Source organism: Eremomyces bilateralis (genome assembly GCF_010015585.1).
Source record: "Eremomyces bilateralis CBS 781.70 unplaced genomic scaffold P152scaffold_1, whole genome shotgun sequence".
NCBI lineage: Eukaryota > Fungi > Ascomycota > Dothideomycetes > Eremomycetales > Eremomycetaceae > Eremomyces > Eremomyces bilateralis.
This window is the reverse complement of record NW_022985067.1, coordinates 74,292-97,684: the sequence shown is the minus strand read 5'-3', so window position 1 is coordinate 97,684 and position 23,393 is coordinate 74,292. Positions and strand designations below refer to the sequence as shown.

The window sequence follows — 23,393 nt, the reverse complement described above, 5'->3', positions numbered from 1 at the left end:
TCGAAAGGGGGCACCGCCTGGCACGTGACCAGACAAGGGCGGGCCGAGACGCATCCACGCATCCATGTACGTACATTATTTAACCGTGTGCTGTGTAACCAATCACCGCTCGAGCTGATACTTCCGAAATTTACGCGACGTGTCGCGTTCTAGCCACGTTCACCTCATTTAGAAGCGGTAAGGGAGGCAGCTCGGAATTACCAGGCATTCCTGAGGACCAAACGTGATGAACCACTCCTAAAGTGCCTAGGGAATACTCATATAGACGCTTAGACAGAGCATCAAAAGTGATGATGACATCTGTCCGATAGAGGCCAAGAGGCGGAGTGAATCGCCTGTTCTGGCTTCGATTCAAGGCTCGTACCTGTATATCAACCAGAATCCAATCCTTCTATCCTCGTTCTGACCTCCTTCCGTCGCTTGTTCTAGGATATCGGGCCCTTAGTTGTCAACTGGAACTGCACGAGGTGGTCCTTCGAACCCATAGTCAGAGAGGAGATAAACCAGCAGTTTCGATTTTTGAATTGAGCCTCCCACTCTAGACGATTGGGACGCGTTTGAGTGGTAAATTCCGACATGCTCTCGTTCTTGAAAGCTCCGCCGGCGTCTCAAAATGACGGGGACTCGTTATCCGACCTCCTTCCCTCCCCGAGCTTGAAAGTCGAGTTTGCTCTTCTGCTGCTCCTCTCCACCGATGCGATGCGGAAGGCTCATTGCGCGGTCTTCGAACCGCCCGAGAGACAGGAGAAACAGGAGAGTCACTCTTTGATCGATCTAGACGATGGAGTTCCGTCACGAGCCAAGGATGGAGAAGCCGCAGTTCTAGCTGAGAGATCACGGGAATTGTCATCTTCGGCCATCCAAGGTATAAAGCGGGAGAGCCTAACATACTTCGACTCCTGGCGGTCAAGAGTTCTCAAACGATCATGCGAGGTCCTCAACGTTAGACCAGAGACGGTTCGACAGGCTCGAAAGTCTTATGCGGACCGACAAGCTAAGGTTTCCAAAGCCAAGGAAGAGGAAGATTTCATGTCTTGGGCGAATGGAGAAGAACGCGAAGTGAAACAGAATCTGCGTCTACTTCCATTTGATCCAATCCCCACAAAATTGTCTACGATGTCTGCAGAGCAGAAGTCGAAGTTGGTTCAGAGCGCTCTGCTACTGCTTTTGAGCCTGGAGTCTTACACTGGGCATTCTCGAATCCTGTTGCTGCAGCTGGCCGCAAGTCTTCAGGTCACATACCAAGATCTGGTGAAGTACGAAAGCGATGTGGCCCATCTACTTCTCCAGGCGGCTCTGGCTGCACACACAAACAGCAACGATGCAGGTGAGGCAACCGCACGGAAATGGAAAGTCGGTCTTGCCGCCGTTGCTGGTGCCGCGGTGATTGGGGTGACTGGAGGCCTAGCAGCGCCCCTCCTCGCCGCGGGGATCTCGACCGTGTTCGGTGGACTAGGTTTAGGAGCCGTGTCCGGTCTCCTTGGAGCACTGGCAGGCAACGGTGTCATTATCGGCGCGTTGTTCGGCGCCTACGGTGCCAAAATGACCGGGAAAATGATGGACAGCTACGCGAAGGAAGTCCAAGACTTCAAGTTTGTTCCGCTCAAGCCGGATACTGTGAACGACGCTGCTCCAGATGCCGGTGAGGCTGAACATCATCTGCGAGTGAGCATCGGAATTTCAGGATGGATTAATGAGGAATCCGACATCACTCGTCCATGGCTAGCTTGCGATTCCGGTTCGTCCGAAGCCTTTGCCCTCCAATGGGAGGTTGAAACACTTCTTCGCCTGGGTGTCTCCTTAAACACGGTCCTGAAAACATACGTTTGGGATTCTGCAAAATATGAGATCCTCCGGCGGACGTTACTCGGCAGTTTGGCCGCTGGACTATGGCCGTTAGGGCTGTTGAAAGTTGCAAGCATCGTCGATAATCCGTTCTCTGTCGGCAAGGCTCGAGCGGATAAAGCGGGCAAAGTCCTGGCAAAAGCCCTCCTGGCGAAAGTCCAAGGAGAACGTCCCGTCACACTCATCGGATACAGTCTTGGGGCTCGACTGATATACGCCTGTCTTCTGGAACTCGCGACCCAGAATGCTTTCGGGATTATCGAAAACGTCGTCCTCATCGGAAGTCCAGTACCGGGCTCATCCGGGCCCTGGACCAACATTCGAGCAATCGTGACTGGTCGCGTTGTGAATGTCTACAACGGCGATGACCTCATTCTAGGCTTCCTATACCGCGCGAGCAGCATCCAGTTCGGTGTCGCTGGCCTCCAACCCGTCAAATACGTTCACGGAGTCGAGAATTTCGACGTTTGCGATATCGTCGACGGGCATGCCAGTTACCAGAGCAAGATCGGCAAAATCTTGGAAAAGATCGGATGGGCGGATTTGGGAGCGGACGCTTCGGAAGAAAAACCTCCGCTACCGCCAAGACCTCGTCAGCATATTGTAGACGATGCGCAGATTCGAGGCGAGATCGAGAGTCACCTTGCAGTACTTGAGAACCTGCATATCGACGATGCTAAGAAGGGTGTTGTCGAACAAGCGACTGTCCAACCGGGTTTGTCTAAGATGAACGCACAGCTTTCAGTACAGAGAGAGGCACCGCTTGAGTGGAAGCCGCATCAAGGGGCGCCACATAATAAAGTCGTATCGAATGAAGAGGTATCGCAGGAAGGAGCATTGCAGAAAGGACCCTCGCAAAAAGAGGAATCGCTGAAAGAAGCTTCGCAAAAAGGGCCATCACAAAAAGGGGAATTGCTGAAAGGAACATCACAGAAAGGGGAATCCCATGAAAAGGTATCGCATGAAAAAGCATTGCCGACACCAGACGCTCGAACGAGTAGTCCCAAGCCGAAAGATCAGGATCCCACGGAGACAACACAATCCAACCAACCAAGCAGAACCCTCGACCCCGGAACTTTTACGGCGAGTGAAGATAGTGATTACGATGACGAATCAGCGGGTTCCGACTATGATGGTGAAATGGCCATGCTTGATCCAACGCCATTCGAGGACGATGAGGAGACGATACAATTCGGGACAGGGTCGCGGGGGTTTCAACTTCACTGGGAAAATAATTAGCGCTTTGTCTTCGTAGCGTTACAAATTCTATGCTGACCGGCGTTTCCCAGTACTCATGTGCCACTCTATCAGGATTTCGCACGCCGGATGCGCTTCCTACGCTTACCACCGGCCTTCTTTTTCTTCCCGGCAGATTTTTCCTTAGCTACTGTTGATGGATAGGGATTACTTCGCATCTGTCGCACTCCGCGCACATCGGAAAGCCACCGACATCTCCACTTCGAATCGCCAGTTATGTCCCCGAAGACAGATACTTGCCCTATCATTATGGATGCTGTCCCGGGAAAATGCGTTGCTAATTTCGTCGAATATATCATCATTCTCGTCCATTTCCGACTCCATTAACATGAGAGCACACCACGGACTGTTTTCGAGCAGGCCAAAGACGACCATGAAAGAGCCGGTCAGGTCAGTCCTGTCAGTAACCTGTATCACACCACAGCCATGCATCGACTTGAAAGTCAAGGCCGCGGCACACCCTATATATAGGCATCGACGCTTGGGTAGCCTTTGTTGGACGAGGCTGAGGGACGAGGCTGAGGGATGAGACTGCAGAGTGAAATCAGTGCGGGCAAAGAGACTGCATGGAGGTCGGTCAGTGTATATTCTGACCGATATAGTTGCCGGTTTTCAAACTCTATTAATGGAAAGATTAAGACGCCGAATATAATCAGTCGTGAACTGCCTTGCCCAACTCAAATGCTCGGAAACTTCTTGCGAACGATCGCATCCATGCCTGCATATCGGGGGATGCGTTGGTCCGAGATACACAGGTGAAAATGCACCGGCATATCGAGAAGTTAGAAACTGACATGTTTCAGCGAGCCATCAATGCCCAGGAAATGACAGACCAGAATAGGGATGTGAGCTTTAAAACAGACTCCCTCAAGAAGGGGATCATCGATTGGCTTCTTGCACGAGTAAGGTACGAGGTACACCCAGTGGTCTATCCGTGGACTTCGACCGTTTATTTTGTTACAAGTCTCTTCAGAGGTTGAAGGATAAGGTACCTTCCTCAATCAATCTAAAAAAAAAGGAAGCAAACGCTCAGAGCATGACCCTTCTCCGCTCTCTTAAGCCATGCGATCTAAATGAGTCTGATATCTAACATGTCTTTAATCTAAAGACTCCACCTTTCATCTTCCTATACTCTAGTATGATCAGATATCCAAGGTGCTTCTTGTAGCATCGGCGCATTGAACAGCGTATTTGAATGCTCGAAGCAAATCTTCGGAATCTTCAAGCCCAACCGAAATCCGTATCTGGCTTTCCTTCAAACCCCATTTTGCCACCCGGTCCAGTTCTGTAAGGTAGAGTCCCTTCACGTACGCTAGGGCAATGGTTCTATGGGCACCGAGATGTGGTCCATTATGAACGTGCAGATTATTGTAGAACGCGATCACTGCCTCGACAGTGTCCAACTCAACGCTAAATAGACAACCATATCCTGGCTCGAATTCTTCTGTCGCTGGTCGTTTGAGCGCATCGAAATTCGCTCTCGTCGATGACACCGTCGGGTAGAACACGCGAGAAACACTGCTACTCGATCTCTTCGTCAATGACTGCAGATAATTCACAAGTGACTCTGCGTTGCGGTTCAGTGTTGTCGATCGCTTCAGGTAATCCTCGCTATTCTGAAATAGGACTTCGGCATCAGCAGAGAACATTTCAGTCTCGTAATTCTTTTCGAAAAGGGGCCGGAGCTCTTCGTAAATAGTCGAGGAAGGATTAAGGGTGGCGCTTCCTCCCATGACATCCGCATAACCACTGAAGCTCTTCGTTAAGGAGGTCAGGATAATATCGGCAAGTCCCAGGACGTCAACGTTTGAAAAGCTCCCGACGGTGTCATCGATAACGAAGGCACAGGAGTGCTTGTCAGCCAGCGAACGGAGTCGCTTCAAGTCCGAAGTGACTAGGAGTGGATTTGAAGGTATTTCCGCCCAGATGGCCTGCACAGGTCTGCCATCCGCGGCCTCGGAATCCAGTATTCGCTCGAGCTCGTCATACTCAGCGCCCAGTGGCAATAACTCCACACCGGCGCCCCAGTATTCGAATATCCGGAGGGTCTGATGGAACGGCACTCCGAACATGATGGTCTTGGATGGGAGCTTCTTCCAGCGTCTCAGAGTGTCGTGGACGTTAAATATCGCGGCCATCCCGTTTTGATACAAAAAGACGTCTTTGGGTGACACCTTCTTTGCTCGAGCTTCATCTAACGGGGCTCTCTGCAGTAAATCTACGATTCGATTTCGCAACTTCTCATGAGCCGGCGATTCCAAGCTCCTGTGACTGAGGCTTTCGGATATTGAGACCTCTTGGATCTTGTCACCGTCTGCGAGGTTCGCTTCCGCCAGCCGACTAGAAGTACCAAGGCCTGTATTCGTCCAGAAATTCATGACCAGAGGGATTTTGGTCACCGGAAAGAAGACGAAGAAGAGCCGATTCACGATCTCAAAGCCTCGGATGGTGACTTCGCTCGCATCCAACGCGTCCAAGCCGTCTGGCCTTGGTGATGTCGTAACGTAGTCCACGAATTCCTGTGCAGATTTCCTGCTCGGAAACGGGAAGCAGAAGAGACCTGCCGACTTGACATGTTGGAGGACGGACGCAATGAGCTTGAGCAAATCAGCCAGACATCTACGCCTGGCACTGGAGGATTTTCATACCGACTTCACGTCCTTATGGAGCACAAATCGTGGATACATATTCACAAATTGAGCAATGAGTCCCGGATCCTTCTTTCCAAGTCGAATAACATTGTCCCACCTACGGTTAACAATTAGCTACCTGTCAACTACACAAAGTTGTCAAAATCATAAATACCCGGGAAGATGTGTTGAAACGGCATGACGCGGCGCAGGAGGTATCGCGTGGTAGTGCGCCGTATCGATCGGCGCGACATGAAGTACTTCTTCATCCATGGTTGCAGTGGCTAATAGTATTTCAATCAATAAGCGTTAATGGAGATCCTTTTCGCGTGGTTTGGAAGTTAGCAGTCTAACAGTGGGGTGGTTTGAAAAAGCTGTGATGGCATCATCCGAGGCAACGCGTCCTCATCGTGTGGCATGGCGATACCTCCTTTTAAGAAATACTTGGAGATATTCTCTGCATGCCTAAATAATGACTCTTCATATCTTTAGCTAGTAAAGTAAGCGATAGTCGCGGTCTAGAGCATGGTTGTCGATGCTATGATTATTTGCCCCCACACAGGCTATGATCTCGTCAGCCCAATTCATGGGATGGGGTCCGACTACCGTATGTGTAATGAATTCGATCAGTCAAGAAAGCTGAGGGAATGCCATTGATACCGGGAAGTCTTTGGCCGTAATAAGGGTATGCATTGATCTACTATGTATCGCGTCCAGCTCTACTACATACATCACGACTTGTGGCTCTAATCCGAACTTAGTGGCAGGTAGGTAAGGTACTACCTTTACTCAACATGTTAGACCCAACCCAAGCCCTCGACAATCCGAATATCAATTAATGATGACCGAGAGTATCCAAGTACCCGACCATCCTCTTCTTGATGACCACCCCAGCCAACGCACCGGTACTCTCCTCCGTCAACATTAAATACCTCAATCCAAGCTTACCAAACATCTCGACCGCATACTCCAACGGTGCATTCGCCGTTAACGACAACGGCGTCCGGTCCACAAACGCGGTGAGATCCAGCACTGGTGTCCCTGTTGGAGACTCTGTGGCTTCATCCAACTCGGCCGCGGACCCAAGCAGGCGGATCTCGATTTCTGTGCGTGCGTAACTCGTGTCCTCGGCGCTAAGATAAACGGGGGCCATCTCTTCCACCCCGAACGCAAGCTCTGCCTGGGCCAGATACCCTTGGCAGATGTCGACGCCAGCATGCTTTTGGACCAGCACCAGCCCAGCGTCGTGGAGGCCCCGACGTCGAAGGAGCTCCAGGCGTTCGTTGAGAAGCTTCAGGCTTACTTTGTTGGAACGAGGGACGTGGATGGTGATCTCGTCCATGGTCTGCTTCGGTGGCATTAACTCCGCGGCGGTGAGCGGTGTCGTCGAGTGCTGCACGCGCTGAAGAGCATGCTCGTTATCTAGGAAGGGGTGGCCCAGGACGGTTTGAGCGAGATCATATACGCTTTCTAAGGAGATGGCGTCAGCGACGAACTTGGCCGTCAGGATGGCGATCATATTCGGTAGCGTGAATTCAAGTTCACCGGTTAGCTATAAGAGCGTTAGCAAAATGCCCCAGCGGATGCGAAACTCCCTACCTCGAACATGATGACGCAAAGCGATATGGTCATCCGACTAACGCCGGCGAGAAAGGCACCCGCTCCCACCATGGCGAAGATCCCAGGGTTGATATCAGGGACAAATTGCCCCACGAGCCGACCAAAGAAGGCTCCGCCATCCAGCGCGGGAATAATGACACCACTCGGAACCTTGAGGCCAAAAGTGATGATCATCAATACCAGCTTGACCAGCGTCCCGTAAATGAGCCACGCGACATAGCCCCAATTGGAGCTGGATTCCATCTGCCGCTCATGGACGCAAATCCACTCATGATATGTGATGCCCGAGGAGCAGTCGACCAACAGTCTCTCCACTATCGTATCGCCAGTCTCTCTCAGAACCGGATTAGGGAACTGCAAAACTGCGGTAGCGAATACGACCAGGAAACACTCAAAGACTGGATACTTCTTAATGACTGGAAACGATCGGAACCACTTGCTCCACAGGTAGTTTGCCTGACAGAAGATCCCTCCAAATATGCCACCAGCGACGCCGAGGAAAACAAATATGACGTAATGCAGTGGCTCGTATGTCGCATTGAATTTCGTCTCAAACAAAACCAACTTCCCAGTTCCAGTGGGATTGAGCTCCTTCAGGACCACAGCAGCCACCATGCTGCACAGGAACGCTCTCCAGAGGACTTTACGGGGAAAATACGTGCTGATTTCCTCGTAACTGAAGAGAACACCGCCGATAGGGGCACCGAAAGCGACGCTGAGACCAGCGGCGCAACTGGCGGACAGCAGCTCTCTCATCATACGACCGTTCTCGCGGAACTTCTCGAACCGCTCGCCGACCAGATTGCCCACGCAGCCGGAGATATGGACGAAAGGCCCTTCTTTCCCCAAACACATGCCTGTAGCGACCGCGAAGATCGAACCGATCGCCTTAACCACGAGGATAGGGAAGGAGAGGATATGCGGGATTTGGAACCCCGAGAGGATGGTCTTGAGCTCGGGGATACCCGACCCTGCTGCCATGTACATGATCTTTCCCGTCTCCTTATTATTATATGTACGTGTCTCACCAGAACCTGTATCTGGGACCTTGACCCCTCCCTCGTTTGCCGACGCAGTTGGCAGCTCTTTCTTAGTCGTCATGGTCAAGCCCGACGAAATGACTCCGAACAGCAGAGCCCACGTCACGTAAACCGCGTACGCAGCCCAAAACCCGCTTCTCGATATATCGACTTGCTCAATGTTCTTGTCGGTGAACCAAAACCGGAAGCTGGCGCACTCTTCTCGAGGGGTCAGGGCCCAGGGACAATACCCAAGCTTGTAATCTGAGACGACGGCGACGGCAACGTCGACTAGGAACGCGATTATGGCCGTGAGTGCTCCAATGAGTGCAACGGCAATCCATGGTGTCAGAAGGTCGAGGATGTTATCGAGGCGGGTACGGAGAGTGGGTGTCGTGAGTGGTGGACGTAGAGACCGGTAGCGGTATGAGGATTTGACCTTCGCATAGACGTCAGCGTCATATCCTAGAACCCATTCGTTTGGAAGCTCAGTGGAGGTCATACTATGTCATGAAGCCAATCGATGGTCGTATACTCGCTGTAGGGGAGTCGTTCTCCAATGATGCTCTGTCCCAGTGCTGCTTCTTCCTTGCTCACTGCACTCCCCACAACGGACTGTACTTCCGATTCTCTAGCCCGGCTATTTCGACGTGGCGTCCTATCACTATGAGCGCCCAAGAGATGCGTTCGCTCGTTCGGGCTCGATTGCTCGCCCGCCATTTGGTTTGTTGATTGGTCTGGATACTCGATATCGTCTCCTCAATGCGGAAGGGGGAATAACAGCAGAGCTGGCATCTCCCAGGCTGTATCCCTCCCTCGCGAGATCCTTCGGAGCGGCAAATTTGCCGACGGAATCGACGCCATGGCTGCCTTAGATACGGATGACTATCGTTATCTCTGGTGCCTGCAGCAAGCATGAGGTTGGAAATAGTGCAAGGGTTGGTAAGACTTGCGGTCATGAGGTTACACGCGGGACGGCTAGAAATTCGGCGATCCTGAGCTTCAGCATCGAATATCCAATGAAGATCCAACATGACTTTAGTTAATAAGAACCTCAAAGGTTGGAAAGGTCAATATGTCCTAGTATGATCCAGGATTCGTTTTCCCGGGGATGGAGGAACATTGGTCAACTGTATCACGAAAGGGGATGCTGCTCCGAACTGCTCCTCTGCACTGGGCGATAGACACTCGAGAATGAAGGCCGTGCTGGTTAAATTTATATGTATATACCTAGGTACCGTATAGAAAGATCACGAAAGTATCGGTACGCAGAAATAGAAATGTATGTTATAGTAGTAGCTGAAGTATGTTCACTATTAATATTCCATGATCAACAATGGCAGTCGCCCCGCCAGTCCGCGCCTCCCTGCCCCCCTGCCAAACCTCCAATCTGTTTTCAGAAATCGCCTTGTCCCCGTCGTATTCTATCTCCGATTCGTCAGTATCCTCTCTTGTTTGTCACCTTTTCCTATCTAAATCCTTCCACACAAACATATCGTCTGGCTTTGGCTGAAGATTGCTACCCTGAAAACTCTAGGTCGCTGGCAACGTTACAGTGATTCCTGACAGTCGACAGAGCATGACGGTGACGAATCGAAACTCCAAGGCTAGACGGGCTACTCCGTACCTTTACCTATACAATACGAACTTGATCGTGCTCTCTAATTATTATTAAGTCAATTTTCTTTCTAATCAACTGAGTCCCTAGTGTCTCTATTCGAGCTGAGAGTTCATACGAGGGCAAATCTCACGGTTTGCTGGTAAAGCCACCATGTCCGATTCTTCCCGTCCTCTATCCAACGAAATTATATTGTCCCATGGTATACCGGTACCGTAACCCAGTCACCGAGTACAACTGGGCTGACACTTGAGATTGCTCACCGTTCCAGCACTTCCATCGTTTTTGGAATGACTGACCAGCACTAGAAACGGTGAAACGGCATGATCAGAATGTGTTTGGAGGAGCAAACAGCACAACTGTGTACTTAAACCTCCTGGCGTTGGCGATTAGTTTTCTACCTTTTCGACCATCTATTGTTATTAGTGATAAATTCGCATTCATCACCTCAAGTCGAGAGAACACAGGTATTGGATGAATTCGTTTCGTTTCATATGAATGAAATATCAAATATTGGACCCTATCTTCCAAGTCTGGGGAGCGATGATCACTGATGGTTTAAGACTTTAGGGTCCAGCGGGTTCGGAGGACGAAACCTTAGCTCGACCTCTCAACCATGGAAGCTCTCTGATAATTCTCTTCACTCGTGCTTCCCCTTGTGCCTCCACGTCGGCACTCCACAGTCCACACGTCAGGGAAGGTGGGCACGAGACCATCGGCCATCTTAGTTTTAGAGGTATCTCTTACATTTCCTCATTTTGTTCTTTCGTGGCGAATCCGATAACGCCGTTTGTGCATCCCAACCTCTATACCTGCTTGTCTCTTTAGAACCATCCAAGATCGGAGCATCAAGGTACGTTCTGTTCCACGACATGGGCTCCGAAAGCTTTCCGAAACGTGGATTCTTACACGTGCAGCACACAGAACCTCAACAATCAACTCCTCCACATCCTTTGCTCGGTGCTGCCAATTTTTGGCTGCACGCCCACACTAACTCCAATTTCTCCTTGGGAATTGATCGAGGGAAGGTATTTCTCGAGTCCTGATACCTCCGCACCCTACTTTTCCCCCTCGATTCGCGCGTAATGGCTTCGAAAACGCGCGTTCCGTTTATACCCTTGTCGTACAGAAATTCAACCGCCCAGGAGAGCGACGAGACCGCAAGAGCACTCATTCATGCTTTACGGCCAGAATGGGACGGTGAAGATGGGAAGTTAGAGTTCGTCCGCTTCACGGACGGCATAACAAATACGGTTAGTGATCACAAAACCCGCGTCAAGTCCGAATTCCTTGGAAGGCATTGTTGAATTTATGGAGGGCAGGAGGCTAACTCCTGGTGTGTGGTACAGCTAATGAAAGCGATCAAGCTAAAACCGGGCTTATCATCATCAGAGGTTGATTCGGAAGCCATTCTTCTCCGAGCATATGGAGAGGGAACGGACATCTTAATTGACCGAAATAGTTGGTCTATCGCTATCTCCGCCCGAAACCGACTAACGATGCAATAGGGGAACTTCTGTCCCACTCCCTACTCGCCGACCACTCTCTCGCACCCGCTCTCCTTGCTCGATTCTCTAACGGTCTCTTATACCGATTCATCATTGGAACGGTCTGCTCGCCAGCCGATCTTCGGAAACCTCCCGTTTATCACGCCGTTGCACGTCGCTTAGCAGAATGGCACACGAAGCTTCCAGTTCCTCCAGCGAGCAGCGCTCTTTCAATAAACAAATCTCTGAACGGTTCCGCAAAGCCAGGCACGAATACCGAAAGAGCTGCCTCCCCGTTTGATCGTTTAGTGAACGACCATGCAAATATCCTCGATGCGCCAACCCCAAATCTTTGGACTGTGCTACAAGGCTGGGTAACTGCGCTACCATGCCACAAGGAGGAAGATTGTACGCAAAGAACGGCATTGCAGCGAGAGCTGGCCTGGTTGGTAGAGACATTTGGCCAGTTCCGGCCCTTGGTTTTCGCCCATTGTGACCTCCTCTCCGGGAATGTGATCGTCTTGCCGAAGGGTGTTTCCTCCATTGCAACCGGCCCGAGTTCGACGACCCGATCATCAACCGATAGCCGTAGCACGTCCCCGTCATCCACCCCTAAATCGACGTCCTCCTCTGCGCCCACCCACGTTTCAGCTGCAGTCCCGGAGGAAACCATCGACGAGCTGCGAGATACCCACGTCACATTCATTGACTACGAATACGCCACGCCGGCGCCGGCGTCATTCGACCTTGCGAACCATTTTGCCGAATGGGGTGGATTCGACTGCGATTACTCCGTCCTCCCCACGCGCCGTCAACGCCGCGACTTCCTTCGGTCCTATCTCACCTCCGTCCGCGCATTCTCCCCCGGCGCGAGCGTCGCCGCCGACGCGCAAACCAATCCGGAGGAGGAGCTGGACCGGCTCACGCAGGAAGTCGACCTCTTCCGAGGCCTGCCGGGCTTCTACTGGGGCATTTGGGCGCTGATCCAAGCGCAGATCTCCCAGATCGATTTCGACTACGCGGAGTATGCAATCGTACGATTGCAGGAGTATTGGGATTGGAAGAAGTCAGCGTATCCGACGGTGGAGGGCCGGGGCAAGGCGGATAGCCTGAGGGAACGGCGTTGGCAAGAGGAAGAGTAAGGTAGGTGGTCATCATACCACGGGGCGGACTCTTGTGATTTTTGGCCTTTTATATAGCGAAGCTTTTTGTGTACTTTCGGATTAAACATCCGGACGAAGGAGAGATGCAACACTGCGAGCTCAACACACGCGGTTTTTATGATGTATAATAAGAGTAGGCCACGAGCTTTGCCGTAGCAAAAGTCTTGGGGTGTTTGGGGACGTACGATGTGCTTGAGCGGAGGCCAGCTCGCACCGAACCAATTCAAGCGGACTCTTGAATTCGTTTCTATTCCTATAATTCAGTGGACGATGTGCGCATATTTTTTTATTAACATTTATTTCATTTGTGAAAACGTATCTGAGCCATATCTAAATCGTTTCGACGGCCGTGTCTGATGTCGTGAAGACAAGCAATGAAGCGCCCTAATCCAGATATGTAAAATGCACTTTTCTAACACCAACCTCCCATAGCAAAATCGTATCGATCCGTCGTTACCAAGCAGACTCAGGGCAGTAGCCCTCCAGTGACCCAAATATCGTTTCCAGCGCCATCCAACTCATCCCACTTCAACTCCCCCATATCTCCCCCGGCGACACCCTCCCAATCCAACAAGCTCTCAAACGCACCGGCATCATCGCCTTCAAACTCCGGTACTCCACCGGCACCCCACAACATCAGCGCCTCGCCATCCTTCCCAGTCAGGTCATCCAACTTCAGATTCGCACTCAGCTCGCGGAACCCATCCAGGCCCGCGCCGACAGGGGCCAACTTCGCACCCTTCGCGCCCATGACATCCATCATCATCACGTCGTCATCATGCGACCCGTACGAGCTATCACCACTCGCCGGCACCGCCGCGTGTGCGCCCGACTCGCTCGTGTGCGATCCCGGCGGCGTGCTCGCCAGGAACGTCTCCAGTCGCCGCGCCACCTCCTCGTCGGGGATCCCGGACGTGTCGGTGAGGGACTGCGCGGGGTCGGAGATGGTGCCAGGGACGGCTGGGACGCGCATGGCCTGATGGCCGGGGGAGAGGGTGGCGGGATCGGGTGGTGGAGTGAGGGTGCGGGCGGACGCGGTGGCGGCCATGGTGCCGAGATTTAGGGGGGTAGTGGAAGGGGCGGTGGAGATGAGGCCGTCGAGGGAGCGACTGGCGGAGACGAGGTCGGCGACGGTGGCAGGTTTGGAGCGCTGCTTGCCGTGTTTGGTGATCTGAGGGGAGGAGACGGCATTGGCGGGACCAATCTGGATGCCGGCCTTGCGGATCGCGGCTTCCAAGAAGGCGGTGCTGTAGTCCGCGGCGGCGTACAGCTCGCGTAGTTTGCCCATAACGTGCATGCATTGGCAGAATCCGCGGAGGCTAGCTTTGCGGGTCTCTTCGTTGGGGCATTTGATGTCGAGGAGGTGGATGATGATGGCAGGGAGGAGGACCGTCACGCCGGTCGTCGGTAGGAAGCGGACAAGGTTTTGCTTGTCGAGCTGCTGGGCGATCGCCGTGATGGCGGTGGCTGCCCGACGCACGCTGGTGCGGGACCGGTCAAGCAGCTCGGAACCCGCTGGGCTACTCGGCGAACTTGACGGCGTGGAGGGCAGAACTTGCGGTCGGTGAAGAGCAGAAAGGGTGGTGAAGAACACCATGTGCAGCAAGCTCTTGTTGAGATCGATTGAGTCATTGCCGCTCGAGCCTTCGTGGTATTGAGCTTCCGGAGGAAGACCGTCATACCAGGCTTGCAACTCATCATCGCAGATTCGGACCTCCGATGTCTCTGGATCCAATTTCTTGGGTAGGAGCATCATGGTGGTTCGATCATTGACAAGGCCTTGGTTGTTGTTGAGGACACAGTACTGCTTGCTGAGCACATGCGAGATGCAGAGGCACAGTTTGGCCTTCTCAATGCACATGACCGCCAATTGGCGCTGCCTCTCAACATCGCGGGCAACCAAGCAATCCGAGCTGACGCAAGTCACGCTCTCGGGGATCGGAACGCACTCGAAGTCATCGAGGGTGAGCATCGGCACGTTAAAGTCTTCACTCTTGATGCGCGTCGGGCGACGCATCCCAAGAGCGATGAGGCGATCACGCATGTAAGTGGACCACCAAATTCGCTTCCATAGCTTCGTTCGCTTGGAATCCATGTTCGACCGTTCGGGGTTTCGATGAAGGCCGATGGTGTGAGCAACGGCTGTCGCAACGCCCATCCAGTGCCACGTGTCCTTCTGGTCATCGGGGGTCTCGTAATAATACGTGAGCAGAAGCAGTGCTTGGACGAGCGACACACGATCTGACTCGTAATCAAAATCGTACAAGAGCTATTGAAACCATTAGCTGGGCAATAATACGGTCCGATGATGGTTACATACCCTGGTCTTTTGGAAGAAGTCCCTTCGTGCTTCTTTTCTGGTCAGGTAACCAGCTGCGTGAAGGTGATTCATGTCGACGAAACCACAGCCTGCGAACATGACCGCTTGGAACAGTATCAAGCTGATCCGCCCAAGGGTGCCATTCCCACTCTCCACGATCATGACAAAGTCGTACAGGTCAAGCAAGGGCATATACGGATGTACATAGTCGATATAAGCCTTAAGGAGCTCGTTTCTGAGCGTTCCTGTCGGGACCGTGAGGGCACCCTTCTTCTCAAGGTAAGCCACCTCATCGGGTCCAATCCGCGGTGGGAGTGGCTTGATGAAATAAGGAATGTTCGGTGCGGCCATGTGAGGATTGGCCATGCCGGAGAAGAAAGGAGTGTTGTCATTGGCCATCGGGGATTGACCCATGATAGGGAACGGTGTTGTTTGAGTGTTCATGGACATGCGGCGGTTCATGGCCTGCATTGTCAAGTTGATCCGCTGAGAAGTGGTCTGGTCTGTAAAGAAGGACATCATGGTCAGTAAAATGGTCCAATGAAGGTCGTGAATTCATCCCATGATGCCAAAGGAATGGTGACAGCGAGGAGTATATCTGTAGATATCTGCAGATATCTCGGTCCAAGCAGCCACCTATTCCCACCCGGGGACCAGCCCCGAGACGCATTGATCGATATATCTCAGGCGTTACAGAATATTGGAGACCACTTACAGATCGAATGTGGTACATGTTCATCGCCATTCTCCTGGTCATGTGACCCGCATGTACCTGAAGCGGCCGGCAGATTGGTCAGATTTGGCAGATTTTGGAGCCCATCAGCAACATTGCGCGACTCCAATCTCCGTGAACTGAGGTTGGCGTTGCTGTTATTCTGAGCCGAGGCATTCGCTTCGACTGTCCCCTGCGTGCCGTCATCCTTGCTCCATTTCCTGCGAATCACCTGTCAGCTTGGTCGAGGAGGGAGAGATTGATCATGTATGCAATCGAGAACAAACACCGCAAGTAAGGATGGGAATTAATTGCATCCGTGCGACATGCATTCTAGAAGCATAGAGTGGTCCTTGAGGAAAAATACTCCTTGGAACAAATTTGTATAGATGGCGTGGAATTTGCCGTTGAACGAGAACGAACCCAGGAGATGAACACCAAGAAAAACGGCCGAAAGGAGCCGGACAAGGGCGTGCTTCGGAATGGATAACAAATCCCAAAAAATGATCGGATCGTACTCACTTTTTTCTCCGACTCTCCGACACAATGCACTCGACCTCGTCCAGGCGACAATTGGTGCAAGGTGCGCCGTGCTCCGTGACATTGCACCGAACCTTTCGCGACCTACAGCACTGGCATGCTTTCGAGGCTCGTCGTTTGACGGATCGAGGTTGAGTCGTGCCATCTAGACCTGCTTGCGAAACTTTTCGTTTCTGAGCAGGTGGCTGAGTAGCCATCTGGATATCTGGCACGTCTGAGGAGCTGGAAGGACTATCGACCATGGTTGTAGGCCTTGAAGACTAGAACTAAGAGAAAAGAGGGAGGGGTAAGATGATTGCTTCCCAGATCCCAAACGTGCGGAGGGGCTAACAAGATGTATATGTATATCAATCCCTCAGGCAAATGGCTTTGGGTCGATTCAGAAAATCCAACGTCTCTAACAAAGTACGGGGAAGCAGGGGGATGCACGATCTTTAGTAGGCCCAGCGTAGACGCATGTTCGTTCTGTCTGGGCCTCTGGAGCGCTATCCAGGTCCGCCCGTTCGAGGGAACAGGTTACTTCACATCACTGGAGTCGGGGCCCCGCAAATCATCAGGGTCTGCGACGATTGCGGCATTGCGCTTAAGAATCTTCGGCCACGGCGTACGTCGGCCTCCTAACGACAAGTCTCCAAAAAAACTCAATCATGTGCCCCTCGGAGCCCCAGTTGGATGCCGAACTAAGAAACCTCAGACCAGCCAAACTAGCAAAAGTCGCTCTGCGGGGGCATGGGCATTGGGATTTGGGGAGGGTTTTGCGGGTGGTTGCCCCTCCGTATTAGAAGTTTGGCTCCTTTAGGGTCACGCCCCGGATTAACGGAATCGGTGCCATCCCGAGCGCCGCAAAGCCTCCCCAATAATCCACCCCAACTAGACAAATCCCCCAAACTCCCCACACAACCCACGGTAGTGAGCGGCACGAGGGAAATTTCGCTTCCTTGACAGTTGACGCTCAGTGTTTGTTGGTTCGTGTTTCGGTCAGAACAGTCGTCTGCATGCCTCAGTGACCCCTGCTCGGATGGCTTCGGAAGATGATTTCCGACTTCTTGATTTCCTCAGTCCGCCTCCGTGCCGAAGACAAAGGTTCACATGCTCCCGAGTTCGCCTCATGGTGATATGACTTGGTATTATAATGTAGGCAGGTATATGTGACATGTGGATGGCGAAATAGAAGCATAAGGGAGGCAAGGACAGATGAGAGGCAATAACGCCGCCTAGTATAGGGGTAGATTGACTTAATCTAGAATGCAGGGCTGATACGCTGCACCAGGAGTCGTATTCGACTAGGTAGAAGTGTAGAACGAATTTCGTTCACAAGACGATCCCTTAGATATCTAATGCAGTTGACACAGATTGGGCCTAATTAGGCCTTCATATCAAGGGAATGTCGACTCTATTCGATGAAATTGGCTGCATAGCATTTTGTTAGCGTTTAGATTATTAGGCTGTGAATTTGTCCTGTTCCCTGAGCAGGCCGGAAGTCCCGAGATGCTGCCAAATATTTGGCCTAGTAATCCAGAATACACCGTAATACGGAATTTCATCTCTGTCGTTGGCCAGTCGAGGTAAACGGGAAGTACCATGGATCTCATCATTGCGGACGGCCAAAATGCCGTGATGCCGGCAGGGTGGATTCAAATCCGACCCAGTTGTTCAGTTTGTTGTTCAGTTTGTGATATTTGAAACCGGCCCAAAACCAGCCGCCAGTCCCGACCGAAATTGCGGTTCAATCTGATGAACCAGCTCGCTATCCCGAGAGTTGGATAAGAAAGATTTAGCTTTGCAAATGTACCCAAGTAATTGTGTCTCGAGCAGAACGATGATGACTGACAACCATCCAATTGTTCACGGCGGAGACAACTGGGTTGAAAATAACGCCATTACCTACTAGGACCCCGCGATTCCAAAGAAAGGTCTATCCTGGAGAAGACCGTTCATGACGGCGTGGCACCAGCGTATCGGACGAAAGGAGTTCCTGAATGGTCCATCGGCCGGCTTTACGGCACCAAAAAGGCCTCAGAGCGCCACAGCGGGTTGCCGACTCCGGCCTGATTGTCTTCGTATCGAATAGGACTCGTGCATGGCTACATGGGGGGAGTTCGTGCCGACTTCCAGCTTGGCTCATATCCCGCAATGGCGACCGTCAGGTGGAGAGAAATGAAAGGGGCGCGTGAAATCAGCAACAAGCTCACTCTGAGCCCCCCTAACTATTGAGATCGACGGGTGAATTTTGGCCTGGATTCGCCAGTTGTATATGAGACTCAAGGTTGGAGCAGATGATGATGGTTGATAATGTAGGTAGGAAGTCGAACAGAAGTTTACAAATTGAGATGTCGTTTCACTTTGAATTCGAAGAGTATCATTCTCAACAAGCATGCTCTAATATGCTCATGTTCCTCAACCCTTAGATCAACCCAAAATTCGCCGCATTATTGCCTGGCATGGCACACTAATTATTGTTGCACAACTGAAGAGCAGAATGGTTGATTGATGAGAACGGCCTTGGCGCTGCCGACTTTTCTCCGAGCACGTGACCTCACTGATCATTCAATTTCGTGTTGGTCTTCTCCCGTCACACTTCTCCAGTCTTCATGACACTCTATGTCTGCTGAGTTTGACACTCACCGTCGCCGTCTGGTCCTGGGAATTGGACGGGAATATGAATATCGAGATGGACCCTCTAGTAATCTAATTATTTCCAATTCCCACGTCTCCACGAAGCGATGGAACGTGGGAAGTAGTTAGCGAGTCAATCATTGATTCTTCGCCTCCTAAAGAGCGGGTTCCCAAGTCAGCCTCATCTCCAGTTCCCCACCGTTCGTTGTGTCCGTCTCATTTCCATCGCCAGCTCGCCACTCCCTCCCGTGTTTTTCAGAGTCACGAAGCTCACTATCCCCAGTTTCTCCACAAACGGCGATACACTTCTGATCTTCTGCCTTGGAATTGCTCCAGCCTCTCCACATACGGTCTCGAACCAGTGGGGAGATGGAGGGACCACGCTGCCAAGGAGAAGGCGGTTCGTGAGGCTAAGGCACGACAGAAACCAGCCACACACGCGACAGGGACGGCTGACGTTTCTTGCCTCTGGTTATCTGGTTAGCCAGGAGACTAGTGGAAAATCTAGGTCCATACTGGCCATTGCTGGGGCCCCGCGTTCGCTTACTGGAAAGCTATCAAGCTAATCGCCCGACTCGAGCATCTTGATTCATTATTCAATCGAGGAGCGCTTTTGCCAACCAATAGTTCATGAGGACTTTTCGTAGGTCAAACGCTTGCGCAGCCGCAGTGGAGTAGTAGCGGCTCAGTGCAGTTTTGCTAAGTAAAGAGACGCTTCGTTTGACAGGCTGATCATGTCGCACTAAGGATTGCGCGCATCTCGCCATCCCGCCGTCGCTTGGACATCTTGGGGAAACAGGGAAGAGCGCGACCACTGCTCTAAAGCGCTCCACTCCGGAGTTCACGGCACACGATGTCGTATCGGTCCTGGATGTTTGTTGCGGGACTTTGGACTTTGGTTTTTGAGACTTGGCCCCTTGGGTGAGTTTGGGCAGGAACCAGGAAGGGATCTAAACTGGTGTATTCCCCGGATTTTATCATGGATCCTAGAGATAGTTAGAACCTGGGGTTTGGAGGTGGGAATAGGTTTATTTCCTACCATAGTAGAGACGACATCGGAGGGCGAGTACCCGCCTACTTACCCACTCCTGGATTGTATTCCGTCAAGTCTACTCCGTACTTGTGCCCAATAGACAATAGTCGAGACCTCTCCTAGTATGAATGGCCTGTCTCAACGAATTTTCATATCCCCTCGAGAAGGCCTGGCAGAGAGCACCCGATCTGGTGCAACTTGACTGAAGACATAATTCGTATCCAAGTTAGCCTCTCTTCCCTTAAAGTTTAGAACCTCTGCAATCCGCATCAATTCCCTGCTCCGTACAACCGTACGAGAACCTTAGCAGGCCTCCAGTGCCTCTCAACTCCCAACGTGGTAAAACCTCCGTTCCCTACCCCTGCCCCCAGTTCACCTCCCATTACCCCACAATCCTTCATCCCGCCACGTTGCGGGGCACTGGTACACCAGCCAACTGATCGCCTTTTTTCGCCAGCCCAATCGAATCAGTTGTTGTGTAAAAGGCCCGAGTAAGAAGCTCGTGTGGCCCTGCACTCTGCATCCACTAGCTTCGAAGGCCTGAACAGGGTGTTTTCGACAAAAAGCGCCGAAAAGTGCCGTTGCCGAGAGGCGCCGTCAGCTGGTTGGGAAGTGTGGGAACTGACACGAACAGAACTACTCAGTTGACAAGGGTATGGGCTAGGGTGACGAGTGACGAGTGACGACTCACGGAAGTTGGTGTTGGAGGGAGGGGCGAGGTCGAACTTGGGCAGAGGCGCAATGTTGGTCACTCGTGTCAAATCTGGATGGAAATGTGATCTCGAGGTTCTGGTGATTGCAGAATGCAAGGCCGTGATCACGCTACACTTGAAGTTGATGATCTCTCCGTCAAAGCCCCCAAGATGGTAGGCAGAGAACATCATGACGAGCAATTGACGCCGGTTGTAGATCGAACGGTAATGCAGATTTTGTGGTCGCTGGAAATCCATGCGCTCGAAATCCAGACAATAGAGACGCTGAAGTTGCAGAGTGTGATGTGTAAATGCGCCAAAAGCCGATGTCGACGGAGATGCTATACAATATATTGTACCATGGTCTCAACGAGACCGATCATGTTGTCCTGCTAGTCACCCACTCAAAGCTTCGAGCCCTCACTCTCCAACGCCTTCGTCTTGGCCTTGTAGTTCTTCACGAGCTGGCGAATAGCAAGGTCGAGCATGACGTCCTCCGAGCCACCGGGAATCCTGAATCGTAGTTAACATCCATCCTCTCACGTCAGAATGAACGAAGCGGCTTACCTAACACCGGGAACCTCACGGTACATCCTCTCCGCAATCTCACCCATCCCCGTCCTCGTGTAGCCGTTGCCACCGAACAGGAGGATCGCGCACTGCGCGCACTCGTTGAGTACCATGCCGGAGTTCGCTTTGGTGAGGGCGGTCAAGCCGCCCAACTCTACGTCGGCCTCCGCCTTAGTCAGCTTCGTCATTTGGTAGACGAAGCTCTCAACCCAGGCCCACTGGCTCTCGAGCAGGGCACCCGCCTTTGCCAGGCGGTGGCGCACAACAGGTTGCTCCATTAGAGTCTTGCCGAATGCCTCACGCTTCATGACGTATTCGAAGGCGGCGGAAAGGGCGACGCGAGCTTGTCGGGTAGCGCCGACGGCGATGCTATGGAATGCGTTAACCACCAAGATATTGGCCTGAGGAAGTGCAGACACTTACAACAACCGCTCGTGATTGAAGTTGGTCATGATGTATTTCATGCCCATGCCCTCCTCACCGATCAGGTTCTCCACTGGCACCTTTACATCGTCCAACTCGATGAACGTCGTTCCGGCCGAAATCTGGCCCTGCACCTTCAACCTCCGCATGGTGACGCCCGGGTATCCCTTCAACGGCACCACCAACATGCTCAGCCCCGACGGACCTGGCCCGCCCGTGCGGACGGCCATGCTGGAGTAATCCGACCAGATGCCGTTGGAGATCCACTTCTTCGTGCCGTTGACGATGAAGAATTTCCCGCATGCTGACTTGACCGCGGTGGTCTGGATGTTGGCGACATCGGATCCGGCGCTTGGCTCGGTGATGGCGATGCAGGTCCGCTTCTTGCCTGTGAGCAGCTCGGGGAGGTAGCGCTCTTGGAGCGCGCGGTTGCCGAACTTGATGATGGGGGGAACGCCAAAGGCCATGCCGGTGGTCAGGGAGCCGGACGGGCCGGAGAGGCCGGATCGGGCCATCTAGAACATGTTAGCTACCTCTTGTCATGCTTCCAACTCTTCCCAATACCAGGGTAGGTAGCATACCTCGTCGCCATAAATCGCCGAGTGAATGTAGTCGAACTCCTCCACCTTGACGCCACCAGGCAACTCGTGGATCCCCAGGCTCTTCAACCACTCCACTGGCAGCGGAGCAGGGAGGCAGGGGATCAGCATCAGGCCCTCCGCGAACTGCCCGAACACATGCTCCGGGACCGTCTCCTCCCGCTCCCACTCCATCGCGTTCTTCAGCAGGTGCTCCGAGATGAACGCCCGGCATGCCTTCTGCCATCTCCTGTGACTCTCATTGTAGTATGGAGACGGCAGGCCGTTCAACCATGGCGGCTCGGCGAAGGGGATCGGGGTCTGCGCGGAGGTCATTGTGAGGGATGTCGCGTGGAAAGGGGTCTCGGAAGGCGTGAGATGTCGAATGGACTGGTGATATGGTGAGGGCGAGGGTGGTTCTCGTATATGACCTTCACGGATTCAAAGAGAGACGGATCCGAATCAGAAATATAATTTCCACGCCTTTGGAGCCGCGCTTATTCCGCTGCCCGGAAGCGGGGGTTTCCTGTTCCCTTAACCGATGATCTCTGAAGACTTGAACATTCTGCCAGGGCCGCCACACGTGCGGCCGGAGTCCACACCGAGGTAGCCATTGGCAAACGGTAAATAACTGATGCCGAAATAAAAAGCATTCGGATGGTCCGGTGCCGGTCAAACGCTCTGGCCGTTGCTGGCATTGTGCCGTATCACCAATGCAACGAGAAAGTAATTACCGTTATTCCCGGGTTAGAACTAGTAATCACGTGCGTTTACGGGATCATCGCGATCTCTTAGAACCATTCCCAAGGAATCTAAACTACAATGCAGAGTCAAGGAGACCATCAAGTTGTTTAAGTTTTCCATTCCGGGATTCCGCTATCGGGATCTATGTACGGCATGGTGCCGACCCATGCCATTCCCAGCATGCACTATGTGTAATCCCGTCGCTTTTCGTCCCTCGATCGGGGAACATGTAATGTCTAATGTACAAAACGCAGCAAGGTGTATCTCATCATGATGTGGCCTCATGTCCGCCATATGGAACCGCTGGAGGCAAGAAAGCGCCACGAGGGCCATGCCCATGACCCAGTGGGACCATTCCGAATGCCTCGTGCGCGGCCGAATGCCGATAGGACACCGTCGCTATGCAAATGCAATGCTGTGATTCCCCATGTGTCATCTCAAACGCCGAATGCCATCGCCCTTACGATATGAAGGCAGTTGTGAAACGCAATTAAACTGGAAAACCAACACGGGTCCGAAGAAAATC

General features: G+C 52.4%; 8 protein-coding genes across 8 annotated transcripts; 4 read left to right on the top strand and 4 right to left on the bottom strand.

Annotated features, from left to right (window-relative positions):
- Positions 1–182: 182 nt before the first annotated feature.
- On the top strand, positions 183–3,167 carry P152DRAFT_1304 (DUF726-domain-containing protein). Its single transcript, XM_033673766.1, has 2 exons — positions 183–366; positions 430–3,167. Exon 2 carries the CDS (start codon positions 577–579, stop codon positions 3,082–3,084), a length of 2,508 nt encoding a protein of 835 aa, XP_033538435.1. The 5' UTR covers positions 183–366; positions 430–576; the 3' UTR covers positions 3,085–3,167.
- Positions 3,168–4,047: 880 nt separating this feature from the next.
- On the bottom strand, positions 4,048–6,194 carry P152DRAFT_426105 (cystathionine gamma-synthase, converts cysteine into cystathionine). The gene is made up of 3 exons (XM_033677253.1): positions 5,908–6,194; positions 5,751–5,850; positions 4,048–5,699 (listed from the first exon to the last, which is right to left on the bottom strand). Exons 1-3 carry the CDS (start codon positions 6,003–6,005, stop codon positions 4,245–4,247), a joined length of 1,653 nt encoding a protein of 550 aa, XP_033538434.1. The 5' UTR covers positions 6,006–6,194; the 3' UTR covers positions 4,048–4,244.
- A 373-nt stretch (positions 6,195–6,567) lies between these two features.
- P152DRAFT_469331 (uncharacterized protein) lies at positions 6,568–9,091 on the bottom strand (the record flags this gene model as incomplete). Its single annotated transcript, XM_033680891.1, has 3 exons — positions 6,568–7,284; positions 7,332–8,810; positions 8,876–9,091. The coding sequence occupies 3 exons, from the start codon at positions 9,089–9,091 to the stop codon at positions 6,568–6,570; spliced, it is 2,412 nt and encodes an 803-aa protein (XP_033538433.1).
- Positions 9,092–10,605: 1,514 nt separating this feature from the next.
- Positions 10,606–12,929, top strand: P152DRAFT_914 (kinase-like protein). Its single transcript, XM_033683340.1, has 4 exons — positions 10,606–10,842; positions 10,914–11,242; positions 11,312–11,450; positions 11,498–12,929. Exons 2-4 carry the CDS (start codon positions 11,075–11,077, stop codon positions 12,616–12,618), a joined length of 1,428 nt encoding a protein of 475 aa, XP_033538432.1. The 5' UTR covers positions 10,606–10,842; positions 10,914–11,074; the 3' UTR covers positions 12,619–12,929.
- On the top strand, positions 12,723–13,051 carry P152DRAFT_881 (uncharacterized protein). The gene has a single exon (XM_033683310.1). It carries the CDS (start codon positions 12,826–12,828, stop codon positions 12,994–12,996), a length of 171 nt encoding a protein of 56 aa, XP_033538431.1. The 5' UTR covers positions 12,723–12,825; the 3' UTR covers positions 12,997–13,051.
- On the bottom strand, positions 12,922–15,462 carry P152DRAFT_453426 (uncharacterized protein). Its single transcript, XM_033678365.1, has 2 exons — positions 14,960–15,462; positions 12,922–14,908 (listed from the first exon to the last, which is right to left on the bottom strand). The coding sequence occupies exons 1-2, from the start codon at positions 15,428–15,430 to the stop codon at positions 13,106–13,108; spliced, it is 2,274 nt and encodes a 757-aa protein (XP_033538430.1). The 5' UTR covers positions 15,431–15,462; the 3' UTR covers positions 12,922–13,105.
- A 989-nt stretch (positions 15,463–16,451) lies between these two features.
- P152DRAFT_808 (uncharacterized protein) lies at positions 16,452–17,111 on the top strand. Its single transcript, XM_033683267.1, has one exon. The coding sequence runs from the start codon at positions 16,546–16,548 to the stop codon at positions 17,008–17,010; it is 465 nt and encodes a 154-aa protein (XP_033538429.1). The 5' UTR covers positions 16,452–16,545; the 3' UTR covers positions 17,011–17,111.
- Positions 17,112–20,956: 3,845 nt separating this feature from the next.
- P152DRAFT_387894 (short-chain specific acyl-CoA dehydrogenase mitochondrial precursor) lies at positions 20,957–22,459 on the bottom strand (the record flags this gene model as incomplete). Its single annotated transcript, XM_033675900.1, has 4 exons — positions 20,957–21,065; positions 21,120–21,491; positions 21,546–22,060; positions 22,127–22,459. The coding sequence occupies 4 exons, from the start codon at positions 22,457–22,459 to the stop codon at positions 20,957–20,959; spliced, it is 1,329 nt and encodes a 442-aa protein (XP_033538428.1).
- Between the last annotated feature and the right edge of the window lie 934 nt (positions 22,460–23,393).

Bases quoted from the DNA above. Each gene is read 5' to 3' on its own strand.
- P152DRAFT_1304 (XM_033673766.1), top strand. From the start codon at position 577: ATGCTCTCGTTCTTGAAAGCTCCGCCGGCGTCTCAAAATGACGGGGAC.
- P152DRAFT_426105 (XM_033677253.1), bottom strand. From the start codon at position 6,005: ATGGATGAAGAAGTACTTCATGTCGCGCCGATCGATACGGCGCACTAC. The intron at 5,851-5,907 runs GTATTTATGATT...TGTTAACCGTAG, and splicing joins GTTTCAACACATCTTCCCGG to GTGGGACAATGTTATTCGAC. The intron at 5,700-5,750 runs GTATGAAAATCC...GATTTGCTCAAG, and splicing joins TCCATAAGGACGTGAAGTCG to CTCATTGCGTCCGTCCTCCA.
- P152DRAFT_914 (XM_033683340.1), top strand. From the start codon at position 11,075: ATGGCTTCGAAAACGCGCGTTCCGTTTATACCCTTGTCGTACAGAAAT. The intron at 11,243-11,311 runs GTTAGTGATCAC...TATGGAGGGCAG, and splicing joins CGGACGGCATAACAAATACG to GAGGCTAACTCCTGGTGTGT. The intron at 11,451-11,497 runs GTTGGTCTATCG...ACGATGCAATAG, and splicing joins CATCTTAATTGACCGAAATA to GGGAACTTCTGTCCCACTCC.
- P152DRAFT_881 (XM_033683310.1), top strand. From the start codon at position 12,826: ATGTGCTTGAGCGGAGGCCAGCTCGCACCGAACCAATTCAAGCGGACT.
- P152DRAFT_453426 (XM_033678365.1), bottom strand. From the start codon at position 15,430: ATGCAGGCCATGAACCGCCGCATGTCCATGAACACTCAAACAACACCG. The intron at 14,909-14,959 runs GTATGTAACCAT...TGGTTTCAATAG, and splicing joins ACTTCTTCCAAAAGACCAGG to CTCTTGTACGATTTTGATTA.
- P152DRAFT_808 (XM_033683267.1), top strand. From the start codon at position 16,546: ATGTATATGTATATCAATCCCTCAGGCAAATGGCTTTGGGTCGATTCA.